The sequence below is a fragment of the Nicotiana tabacum genome, chromosome 20 (genome assembly GCF_000715075.1).
Source record: "Nicotiana tabacum cultivar K326 chromosome 20, ASM71507v2, whole genome shotgun sequence".
In the NCBI taxonomy this organism is placed as follows: domain Eukaryota; kingdom Viridiplantae; phylum Streptophyta; class Magnoliopsida; order Solanales; family Solanaceae; genus Nicotiana; species Nicotiana tabacum.
The window spans coordinates 41,743,084-41,755,942 of NC_134099.1; the positions used below are offsets into that span (position 1 = coordinate 41,743,084).

At 37.9% G+C, this 12,859-nt stretch overlaps 1 protein-coding gene across 1 annotated transcript; it reads left to right on the top strand.

The window, feature by feature from the left end:
- Window positions 1–3,636: 3,636 nt before the first annotated feature.
- On the top strand, window positions 3,637–5,448 carry LOC107814663 (tetraspanin-7-like). Its single transcript, XM_016640115.2, has 2 exons — window positions 3,637–4,166; window positions 4,957–5,448. Exons 1-2 carry the CDS (start codon window positions 3,738–3,740, stop codon window positions 5,353–5,355), a joined length of 828 nt encoding a protein of 275 aa, XP_016495601.1. The 5' UTR covers window positions 3,637–3,737; the 3' UTR covers window positions 5,356–5,448.
- Window positions 5,449–12,859: the final 7,411 nt, after the last annotated feature.

Here is a 12,859-nt window from a genome sequence, read left to right on the forward strand (position 1 = left end):
GCGATCGCATAACACAACTCCATTTTTCCAAATTTTATCTATGTTAACGCGGTCAGATCTATGCTAACGTACTGTACATCCCTGAAGCCAAAAACCAGCAAATAGAAATGTCCTAGAAATGGTCCGAAACCACCCCAAAACTCACCCGAGACCCTCGGGACCTCAACCAAACATGCCAACACATCCCATAACATCAATCAAACTTGTTCCAACCATCGGAACGCTCAAAACAATATCAAAACATCGAATCATCATCTAATTCAAGCCTAAGAATTCCAAAAACTTCCAGATTTTGTTTTCGATCAAAAAGTCTATCAAACCTCGTTCGAATGACCTGAAATTTTGCACAAACGTCACAAATGTCACAACGGACCTACTCCAACTTCCGGAATTCCATTCTGACCCCTATATCAAAATCTCACCTATTAACCAGAAAGTGCCAAAATTCTAATTTCACCAACTTAAGCCTAAACCTTCCACGGACCTCCAAAATACATTCCAAGCACGCTCTTAAGTCCCAAATCACCAAACAGAGCTAACCAAATCATAAAAATTCCAATCCGAGATCATATACTAACAAGTCAAAACATGGTCAAACCTTTCAAATTTTAAGCTTCAAATTGGGAACTGTTCTTCCAAATTCATTTTGATTACCCTAAAAACCAAAATCGATGATTTACATAAGTCATAATACACCATACGGGGCTAGCCATGCCCGAGAACTAGCGAGCAAAGTACAATAGCTCAAAACGACCAGTCGGGTTATTACAATTATAAACCCTAGTTCATGAGATATGACTTGATAGGTTTGATAGAAAAACATGAACGATTATAGGTTTGGGGTGTTGATTATTGATTATTGGTTAAAGGTGTTGTTTATCTTATGGGTGATAAAGAATAATATTGATTATAACCATCTGAGACTTTAGAATTTATCTAGGAGCAAGAGAATGTATTATTGGGTATTGAGACACCATTAACAAGGACTATGAAGCTTTATGTCGCCAATTGTTTGAAAAAATGCCTAAGTAACCAAAATATGAGAATTATTGCTAATATGAAATCCCTTTGACTTGTATTACTATAGATTAAAGTTGAAAGGATTGACAAACGTTGTATTACGCTCAAGAGCAGAAAGTTAAGATATGTGAGGCTAACTCTCTATATTTGGGAATGTTAATGATTCTCCCTACACTACGTTTCTTTTACGACGTTACTAATTACCTAAAAAATAGAGTTTAGCCTAGTTGCTTGAATAGTTGTAGAACTTCTATTCTCTAACTTCATAACTCGTCCATGACTTTCATTCTGAGTGTTGTGAGATCAGTGCGTATTCAATATAAACTTGGGTTTGATGCCTCTCGAGTCTTAGTATAGATTACTCAGTATGCCATAAACAGTTGAAATTTCAATGTTCATAATCAGTTCAAGAATACATGTCTCAGTCTAGTCCTATTCAGTATTCCAGTATTATGTAACTCAGTGTGATCCAGTATTCCAATATCATGTAACTCAGTGTGATTCAGTATTTCACTATCATGTATTACAGTATGATTCTCAGTTCCTGAATGTTGAACACCTGTACTTGGGCCTGAGACGGTAGTTTATGCTTTATGTATGTTTGGGCTTGAGGTCGTAGTTTATGTTTTATGCATGTTTGGGCCTGAGGCCGTAGTTTATGCTTTATGTATTTTTGGGCCTGAGGCCGTAGTTATGTATACATATACTTGGGCCTGAGGCCGTAGCTTGTTCACATATATATTGGCTCGAGGTCGTAGCTTATTCAGATAAACAAGTTGTTCATCATTCAGAAGAGGGATTATTCATATCCTTACTTCCTTTGTTCAATTCAGGGGCCTGAGGCCGTAGCTTGTTCACATATATATTGGGCCCGAGGCCGTAGCTTATTCAGATAAACATGTTGTTCATCATTCAGAAGAGGGAGTATTCATATCCTTACTTCCTTTGTTCAATTCAGTTATCAGTTATCAGTTCCGTTATCAGTTATTAGTTATCAATTACATTTCAGTTTCAGTTTCATTAGTTATCGTTTCAGTTATCAATTATCAATTCTCAATTATCAACTTAGTTTCAGTTTCAGCATTTATAATTATTTCTTTCAGTTTCTTTACATGCCAGTGCAATTCAAATGTACTGGCATCCCTTTTGCCCGGGACCTGCATCTCACGATGCAGGTAATGATTTACGGGTTGATGTTCGGAGCGCTAGGATTCTCATACCAGCTATTTGGTGATCCTGAGTTCTTTCGGGGCATTATCATTACCTTACAGTCTTCAGTATTTTCAGTCAGTCAGTGTTTTCAGTACTTCATTAGAGGCTTCATAGACGAGAGTAACAGTTAGACATTTAGTATGTTATGATATCACATGTTGATTCAGCTAGCCAGTTGGTTCGCTCGATCACATGAGTTAGGCACTGAGTGACGTGTTACGTCCAGGCCCAGGTTCGAGGCGTAACAAATATTACCCATAGCACCACGAACTTAAATATATAATTTATTCCTAATTCCATACCCAATTTTATGTCCACAATTTCTACTAAATTTCATGTTAAAATCCATATACAATCCATGTATTTTACTCACAATGAATAGGAATCACTTACCTCATGACAACAACAACAACAATATACCCAGTATAATCCCATATAGTGGAGTCTGGGGAGGGTAGTGTGTACTGAGACCTTACCCATATTTTGTAGTTGTCATGTCATGCCTAATCACCTCACCCCAACTCTTTTTTGGCCTACACCTACCTCTCCTAAGACCATCCAATGTCAACCCTCACACCTCCTTATTGGAGCGTATGTGCTTCTCCTCCTCACATGTCTAAACTATCTAAGTCTTGCTTTCCGCATTTTGTCCTCAATAGGGGCTACACCCACTTGTCCTGAATAACTTCATTCCTAATCTTATTTATCCTGGTATACCCGTACATCTATCTCAACATCCTCATCTCTGTTACCTTCATCTTCTACACATGGAAGCTCTTGACTTGACAACACTCAGCCTCATACAGCATAATCGGTCTAACCACCGCTCTATGAAAGATAGCTTTAAAGTTTTGGTAGGTCATTTCGTCAACTACCCGACTAACAGGTGGAGGTGAAGGGAAAAAGACAATTTGGTGCATTAAGCTAATTTTGGAGAACGGGTTGGTCAATTTATTGCACGCAATTTTATATTGCCTTTCTACAAGAAACGTTGCTTCAATTTTTACAAATTATTATGAGATGCCCAACAAAAAGCGGACTTAAATAATTATAAATTTAAGGCGCATATATTTACTTTTATCAGATGCAATGCATTTATCCATTCCGATTATTTTCACATAAATTTTCCCAATCCATATATTAATAACTGGGTGATTTGTTCCTAGAAGCAAAAGAAATTAAACGCATTTTATGATTGGTTCAGCACCTTCAATGTATGTTGATTAGGACAAAAAAAAAAAATAGAGAGAGAAGTTCAGCACTGCACATTTTTAGGTCCTCCTAAGTCCTAATTCATAATGTTAACATATTACTTAAAAGGCAACCATATTTAGTAAATCAAAACCAATTTTCTTATGTACGTGTTTGTGCTATCTATCTCTGAACCTAGACCACAAATGACAAAAAGAAAATGAGGTTAATTGGTAAGGACCTTTACCACGTTAAGCAAACAGAAAATATTCCAAAATGAGAAAGTTTACTCCATCTGATATTCTTTTATCAGGATGGATCTTGGAAAATATGGCTACATTATCATGCTCATTCTCAATTTATTTGGAATTATCATATCAATTCCCATTATCGTTATCCCCCTCGTAACAGTTGCTAAATTTTGTCGGGAAACTTCAATGACAATGTTTTTAATTGCTGGAATCATGATATTAACATGGTCATTCGCAGGTCTCATAAGTTCATTATGCTGTTGGAAAATTGGTTTCCAGGAATTTATTTATATGAGGTCACAGGTTTTTATCCTATTTATAGTCGTTCTTTTGGGAACAATGGCGTGGTGGCAATCTAGAACAGATTCTCGTTTGTACACATATTATGATTGGGAAACTTTTAAGAATTGTATGGTGAAGAAACAAGTTTGTCAAAGAAATTTAAGAAATGGATTGGAGAGATTGTCTCCATTTGCTTCACATTCCCTTCAGGTATTATTTGTTTTTAAGCTTTTGTGCTATACAAAATTCGCATGCATTTACACCGGTATGATTTCTTCTGTTGTGATATCCATCATATATAGAATCAATCACCATTTATATATATGCGATGGATCATTTTCATATCCTACACGGGCATATCAAAACGAGCCAAGTTAATACATGGATCATAATCAAACCTGTCCAAAATTTGCTTGGATCGATATAAATTTGTTAAAATGGTAAAAAAGTGGGTCATAATTAAATCCAAACCTATCCAATATGATGAAATATCTACTCTTTTTTCTTTTCTTGTTTTCCTCTTTGACATAATTCTATAAAATTAACATAATTCTCAATCTCCAAATTTCCATAATACCCGAATTCTTCGAGATTGATAAAAAAATTCGATGTCAAAAATTGATTTTTCTATACGCTTTAGTTTATCTTGGATGTTGACCCATCAAGGTACATTGTTTAGATCCATTTTTACCCGATATTTTCACGGGTCATTTCAACTTCAATTCATTGGATTAAGTCAATAGACGAGTCATGACCCAACCCCTTTAAACTTGGACGAATTGAGGTGGTTACAAATGAATGTGTCAATTTTGCCGCCTCTAAATGCGATCGACCGTGTACGTAGAAAATAAGTAGGCCGGCGTTGAGCACGATTTCATTCAACTACTATGATATTTTACACTAAGACACATTCATCAATTTCATATCTTCGTCTCCACTTTTCATTTGTCATTCATGTATAGCTTTTTTGTATATTAATCATATAATTTTCTTGTTTTAGGATGCTTGTTGCAAGTACCCGCAGATATGTGATGATAGAAATATGTCCAACAAGGACAGCAAAAACCAACATGGCCCTTTAACTTGGATGGAAATATACGATGGTCTCCCAGCCACTGACAATAATCAACAAGGTGAAAAACAAAACAAGTCTAATAATGAAACTGATGGAGATTGTGGTAAATGGAGTAGTGATTCCAATAAGCTTTGTTTCGATTGCAATGCGTGTAAAAAAGGATACTTGGACAAGCAAGATCAGAATTGGGTTGCTGCATTATCGATTTGTGTTGTTAACAGTGTTGTCCTCCTTTCATTTTCTTGTTACTTTTATAGTAAGAATTTTGGGGAGCCTAATCGGGGAAATACCAAAAGCAGCAAAGTCCATCCTGCTGATGTATAGGATATGTAACAAAGTAAAGATATTCTTACTATGTATCATATTTATGTACATACGCGTCTTCGGAGAATAGCATGGTGACAAGATAACTTGTTTCTTTTGTGTAGTTGTTTGTATTTTGTTTCTGTGCGAATTTAAGACCGTAACAGGAACGAGATTTGCGTACCTGTTAACGTATTGACACAGCAGATTAGTAGAAGAGTTCTATCAATAAAGTTACCCCAAGTCCTCTTTGAATCACTAGGAACAAAGTATATTCCACAAACTAAATGCCCTTTTACTATGTGTATATTTGGAGAAGAAAGAAGAAGAGAAGTTCCTTTGAAGGAGGAGGAGTACGTTACTTCTTGGGCAGATGGACAGATTGAGAGAACTATTTTTTTCAGATTTTTCTCACACCTTTATACATTAATTCCCCACTATTAATAGTGGTTGTATTGGTTTAAACTGCCAGGGTAACTTCCTTGTAACCTTCCAATCCTATCCTCTTTCTAAACGGATCGGGTCAGTCCACATGGGTGAACCGTAACTTAAAACCCAATATCCTACATCTGCCACTTCGTTCATGATGGACTGAACAAAAAACAGTACCATGTTAATTACACATATAGTTCATACAATAAATAGTTTGTGCGGCCTGTGAGCATCATCAAGAGCTATAACTATTAAGGTTGTACAATAATTCCATGTAAAAATTCAATCACATACGAAAATGATTCATTACCAACATGAGGATCTTATTACTCATAATACCCCAAAAAATCATTTGCTACTGTAGTATCTAGTTATCCGATCCTTCAACCTCGAATGAGGTGGACTCGAGTTCTTGTTTAACTTTGTATCACAATTAACTTAATACCATCCTAGTAAGTGTAATAGTCGATTTGTGAGTACAAGTTAAATTACTAATTTTAGTTGTCTTCTCTTTCGACTTGAATCTATCCATTCTAGATCAAATGCTTTCCTAGACATGTATTGCATCACTAGATCATTCATGACTATTAGTAACATCCTACAATGGCAACACTGAATGATACATCAAGAGACAATAAAAGGTCAAAGGTTATTCTAAAGAAAAGTCAATATTAGTTTTCAAGGTCTCACACAATGAAGAAGAAGTGATCCTGTCACGACTCAAAATCTCGCCTTAGGCGTAGTAATGGAACCTAGTCTCTAAGACTAGGTAAGACGATTTCGTACAACGATTAAACCAATTAAACATGATATTTTTAAAATAGAGTTTAATGTAAATACCGAAATAAATGTGACACAAGTCTACGCGGCAACAATCACAACAATTCTCCCAAGACTAGGTAGTACATAGTCACGAAATCTAGATGAATACATAGTAATATCTCAAAACGAGGTACAATACTGTTCGGATAACGAATTAACACTACAATCAAAAGGAAAAGGACTCCAAGGGACTGCGACGATCAAGAAGCTCTACCTTGAATCCTCGCGATCAAGAAGCTAACTCAACCGGAGTTTGTTATCTCCAATAACTGGATCTGCACAAAAATGTACAGAAGAATAGTATGAGTACATCACGGTTGGTACCCAGTAAGTATCAAGACTAACCTCGATGGAGAAGTAACAAAGTACAAGTCAAGACACCTACTAGTCATAAAACATGTGCAGTATATAAGTATAAAGCTAATAACGGAAACAAGAATCAGTAATTGGAGACAAGGAAATAAACATGTAATATAAACAATGAAGTAATCAGAACATCTTAAAAATGCTAGTGAAACCAATTAAGGAAAACAAATAATAACTGGATAATCAAATCGTTCTAACACAAGTTTCACCAAAACATTACTCCAAGATACCTCATCTCATAAACACAAGTCACGAGTTCCAAATCACAAGTTATAAGCTCACGGCACGTTGTACCCACATTATTAATCACAATCACACGGATAACTCATGTGCGATATCTCAATCCGCTCGGCATGGTCAGAGGCGCTCAATATCACAATGGAAGTAGATAATACAAGGATACATGGTTATGATCAATGAATTTCAAGTTTCATACTCTTGAACACGTGTAAACGACATGCTACGTTGTATGCTTATGCGAGTATACTATTACAGTCCAAGTCAACAAGTTATATCAAAGATATTGAGTAGCTCATTAGAAGCAACACAACAAGTCATGTATGGTACATGACATACACAAGGAATATCATACCATCACACTAATATCATCAACATTACGCCCCCAGGCCATCACATATCATCCCTAACATATCCCCATTTATCTCTCCTTATTGACAACATCATAATTGACACACTTATTGCGCTGCCCAGACATTTAACACAATAGCCTCTCGTATCACTCCGCATAATAGCCATCGGTATCGCTATGCTCAGACAACAACACAATAGCTACTCGTATCACTTTGCCCTAACAATATATCAATTGACATCCGTATCACTCCGCACAGTCAACAACAGTGAGATGCCACCCTTATGCTCCGCACAACAGCAATCAATCCATACAGCAAAACCATATGTGCTAATATCACAACAACACGATATATCAACTCGTACCACAAGTGCCCATAGGCCACAACCTTTTCACAATAACAATACCAGTGTCACCACAACACATAGCCCGCGGCTCAACCACGATGTGTACATAAATCTCAATAACAAAAAAATGGGGAAAATAACTCAACAATGAACAATATACCATTAAACAACAACTTCAACGAAACAAGTTAATGGCTTTCAATAACTTCAACTTCAATTAATTGTTTAAGAATAGACTCAATAATGAAGGTATTTTCATGATATTGCAATTTCAAATCCTATTGAATGACATAAGCTAACAATGAAAGAGATGGTCATGAAATATCAACTATGTCTAAATGCATGAGAATAACCCAACAATGAATGAATATCATGTAACAACAATTTCAATTATGAATAACTCAATAATAAAGGAGGTCACATTACAACAAGAGAGGTAACAACTTCAAATAAAGCATATAAGAGTAAACTCGAACTGTAAAAGATATGACATGCGCTAACAACTTCAAATAAATACATGAAAGAAACCTAAGAGTCTAAAAGGTCAATTTCCACATATAAGCCCGAGTACGCTCTTGTCACCTTGCATACACATCTTTCACATAATTCAAATAATACAATCAACCAAAATTCTTAGGGGTAGTTTCCCCGCATAAAGTTACACAAGATACTTACCTCAAAGAAGCTAAATTAATACTCTTAATAGACCTTCCCGTGTGAAACAACCTTCGGACGACTCGAATCTAGCCAAAATAACTTAATATCATAAATAAAAGCCATAGAAAATAATTTCGGATGATAAAGCTTCGATCATTAATGAAAATCAAAAAAGTCCACCCAAAAAGTCAACCCCCGGCACATGCCTCGAAACCTGACAAAATTCAAAAGCTTCGAACATCCATTCCAATACGAGTTCAACCATACCAACATTATCCAATTCTGACCTCAAATCGGCCATCAAATCATCATTTTATATTTCAGAAGGTTTTTACAAAAATCCTCAATTTCCTCCTATTGAAATCACTGATTAAATGATAAAACAAAGGTAGAATCATGAAATGTAAATATATCCGAGTCAAGAATACTTACACCAATCCAAATGGTGAAAATCCCCTCCAAAATCTCCCATTACTGAGCTCTATAACTCAAGATGTGATAAAAACAATCAAACCCTCGATATATAACATCTTTTGCCCAACACTTCTGCTTTTGCGGACCCTCAGTCGCATCTGCGAAACTGCATCTGCAAAAATATCATCGCAGACGAGAAAACAACTAAAATCCTAAATGTCTGCTCATGCGTCCAAGACACCACATCTGCGGTGTCACTTCTGTGAACAGTGAAGCGCACCTGTGCGGCCAGTTTTGCGACAAAACGTCTACATCTGCGGAAACTTCCTACCCAGCTTACTACCGGACCTGCGCATATCAACTCGCACCTGCGGAGCCACATCTGCGGGAATGGCATTGCAGATGTTCAACAACTCAGCTCCGAGTCAAGTTGCTTCTGTGCCCTCTCGTCCGCACCTGTGGTGACCACATCTACGCCCAGTGGTCCGCAGCTGCGACCATACCAGATCCCTACCAAGACCAGCTTCAACCAACATGATCCAAATTATCTGAAACCCGTCTGAAACATACCCGATGCCCCTGAGTACCCAGCCAATCACACCAACCAATATCAAAACAGAACGCAAACCTACTCGAGGCCTCAAATTACACCAAATAACAACGAAACTGTGAATCGCAACTTTTACAACTCGCGCCGAATCATATCAAATCATCCCGGAATGGCCTCAAATTTTGCAAGTAAATCCCAAATTATTCAATGGAGCTATACCAACTCCTAAAATCACAATCCAAGCCCGATATCAACAAATTCAACTCCCAGTGAAACCTCTCAACCTTCCAAATCTTCAACTTTCCAAGTTTCGCCAAAAAGCATCAAATCAACCTACGAACCTCTAAATCCAAATTCGTATATATGCCTAAGTCCAAAGTCACCATACTAAGCTATTGGAATCATAAAAACACCATTCCAGAGTCGTCTACACAAAAGTCAAACTCCGGTCAACTCTTACCACTTAAACTTGTAAAATAAGAATCATTCTTCCAAATCAATCCTGAATCGCCCGAAAACCAAAACTGAACATTCAGTCCTTAACTAACCAACTTGTGATGTTTGATATTTTAAAGACCAGTCAAGTTTTTTCATGTTTTGTGGCTCAGCCTTCTTTATTCGAGCGAATTATGGCTCGTTAGTATGATGATCCACACTTGTTGATTCTTAGAGATACAGTACTATGAGGTTATTCCAAGGAGCTGACTATCAGATATGATGGTGTTTTGTGACTCCAATATTGCTTATGTGTTCCTAATGTTGATGGCATGAGAGAGTCGATTCTAGAGGAGGCACATAGTTCGCGTTATACCATTCATCCAGGTGCCACGAATATGTATCGTGACCTGAGGTAGCATTACTGGTGGGGGAGGATAAAGAAGTAATAGTTGAGGATGTGTTGAGATGCTTGAATTTCCAACAGGTTAAGTACGAGCACTAGAGGTCAGTTGGCTTACTTTAGTAGATAGTTATACTGGAGTGAAAATAGGAGCGCATCACTATGGATTTTATGGTTGGTTTGCCTCGGATGTTGAGGAAATTTGATGTCGTTTGTGTCATTGCCAATAGACTAACCAATTCTACAGACTTTGTTTCAGTAAAGAGTACATATAATTCATATATGTTGGCCTAGATTTATATCTAGGAGATTGTCTGGTTGCATGGTGTGCCTCTTTCCATTATTTTAGATTGAGGCACTCAACTCACTTTCATTTCCAGTGAGCAGTACGGAGTGAGTTGGGTACCCGGGTGGAGCTCAGCACGGCCTTTCATTTGTAGAGCAATGGGTAGTCAGACCAGACAGTTCATATTCTAGAAGAGATGCTCAAAGCATGTGTGATTGACTTTAGAGGGCAGTGGGATCGATTCTTATTGTTGGACCAGTTTGTTCATAACAATAGCTATCAGTCCAGCATCAAAATGGCTCCATTTGAAACCTTGTGTAGTCGACAATATTGTTCCCCCATCAGTTGAATTAAGCCCAATGAGACTAGGTTATATGGTACTAATTTAGTAAGGTTTCCTTGGATAACGTAAATTTGATTCGGGAGCGGCTTTGCATAGCACAATCCAGGCATAAGAGTTACGTGGATCAGAAAGCGTGTGATTTGTCATTTATGGTAGGCAATAAGGTACTTTTGAATGTCTGCCCGATGAAGGGTATCATGAGGTTCGGAAGGAGAGACAAGGTGAGCCCGACGTTCATCGGTCTATTCGAGGTTTTGGAGCGAGTTGGTGAGGTTTCATACAGGCTTGCTTAGCCTCCTAGCCTATCGGGAGTTCATCTGGTATTACATATTTCTATGCTCAGGAGGTACCACGCCGACATGTCTCATGTGTTGGATTATAGCACAATTCAGATGGATGAGAGCTTGGGTTATGAGGAGGAGCCAATTGCCATTGTTGTCAGGAAGGTTTGCAAGTTGAGGTCTAAGGAGATTTTAGCTGTGAAGGTTCAGTGGAGGGGTCAGCCGGTCAAGGAGGCGATTTGGGAGGCTTATGAGGACATACAGAGCAGATATTCACACTTATTTAGCAATTCAAGTATGATTCTAAACGCGTTCGAGGATGAACGTTTGTTTAAGAGGAGGAGAATGTAATAACCTGACCGGTCATTTTTCTTTTTAGATCCCTGTTCCCCTATTTAAGACTTCTCATACATGTTTTTCATGTTTTATGACTTGCGGGGATGGTTCGGTTTGAATTCGGAACACTTAGTTCTATAATAGTGTCCTAAAGTGGCCAAGTTTGACTTGAGTCAATACTTTGAGTAAATGACCCTAGAATCGAGATTTGAAGATTCCTATAGGTTTGTATGGTGATTTTGGACTTGGGCGTATGTTTGTATCAAGTTTAGGGTGGATTTGGAGCGTTTTGGTGCTTACTATCGGAAGTTGGCATTTTAAAGGTTTTAGAGTTTTCTAAGTTTGACTTGAAGTTGACTTTGGTGTTATCGGAATTCATTTGGCATTCCGAGCCTGGTAGTAGGCTTGTTTTATTATATCGGACTTGTGTGTGAAATTTGATATCATTCTGAGTTGTCTAAGTATGATTCGTTGCGTTTGGAGTTAGTTGGAAGAAGTTTGAAGTTTAGAAGTTGATTAATTTAGTTTTGAGGTGTGATTCTTGATTTTGATGTTATTTTATGTATCATGGGACTTTGAGTAGATCTAGATTATATTTATGGACTTGTTGCTATATTTCAACGGGGTCCCGGGTAGCTCAGGTGAGTTTTGGTCCACCCGGAGCAAGATTGAAGTTGGCACATTTTGTTGATGTCTAGTGTGAATTGTGATCGTGGAGGAAGTCATGCAATCGCTGAGGGCTGTATGCGGCAGAAGAGTATTTGTTCTACGCAATCACTGAGTGGGAATCGTGATCGCGAAGGGTGTCCTGCAGTGATTCGTGTTCCTATGGTTAAGGTCGCGAACACGAAGAATTACTATCGAGCGACAGGGGAGGCAGTTGGTCTAGGAAATCACGTGTAGGCTTCTGCAATCGTGGACGAGGAAATTTCTAGGTGGCTGCAGTGTAGCCTACGCGTTCGCGGTCAGGAGCTCGCGTTTGCGGTGGGTCTAGTCTAATAAGTCTTTATGTTCTCGAGGGCCTTTGTCGCGTTCGGTAAGGGAAAGTCAGGGTCAGAAGCATGATTGTACTTCGCGATCGTGATGCTTGATCCGCGGTCATGAAGGGTAACACTTGGACATAATGCAAGTTTTAATACGATACTTAGGCTCATTTCACCCTATTTTCTCTTGGCTTGAGTGATTTGGGAGCTTTTTGAAGGGGATTTTTCATCAAGTATTATAAGGTAAGTGATTTCTACCTATTGTGAGTTTAATACAAGGT

Excerpts from the sequence above, each read along its gene's own strand:
- LOC107814663 (XM_016640115.2), top strand. The coding sequence starts at position 3,738 with ATGGATCTTGGAAAATATGGCTACATTATCATGCTCATTCTCAATTTA. Across the intron at positions 4,167-4,956 it reads TTGCTTCACATTCCCTTCAG|GATGCTTGTTGCAAGTACCC; the intron begins GTATTATTTGTT and ends TTCTTGTTTTAG.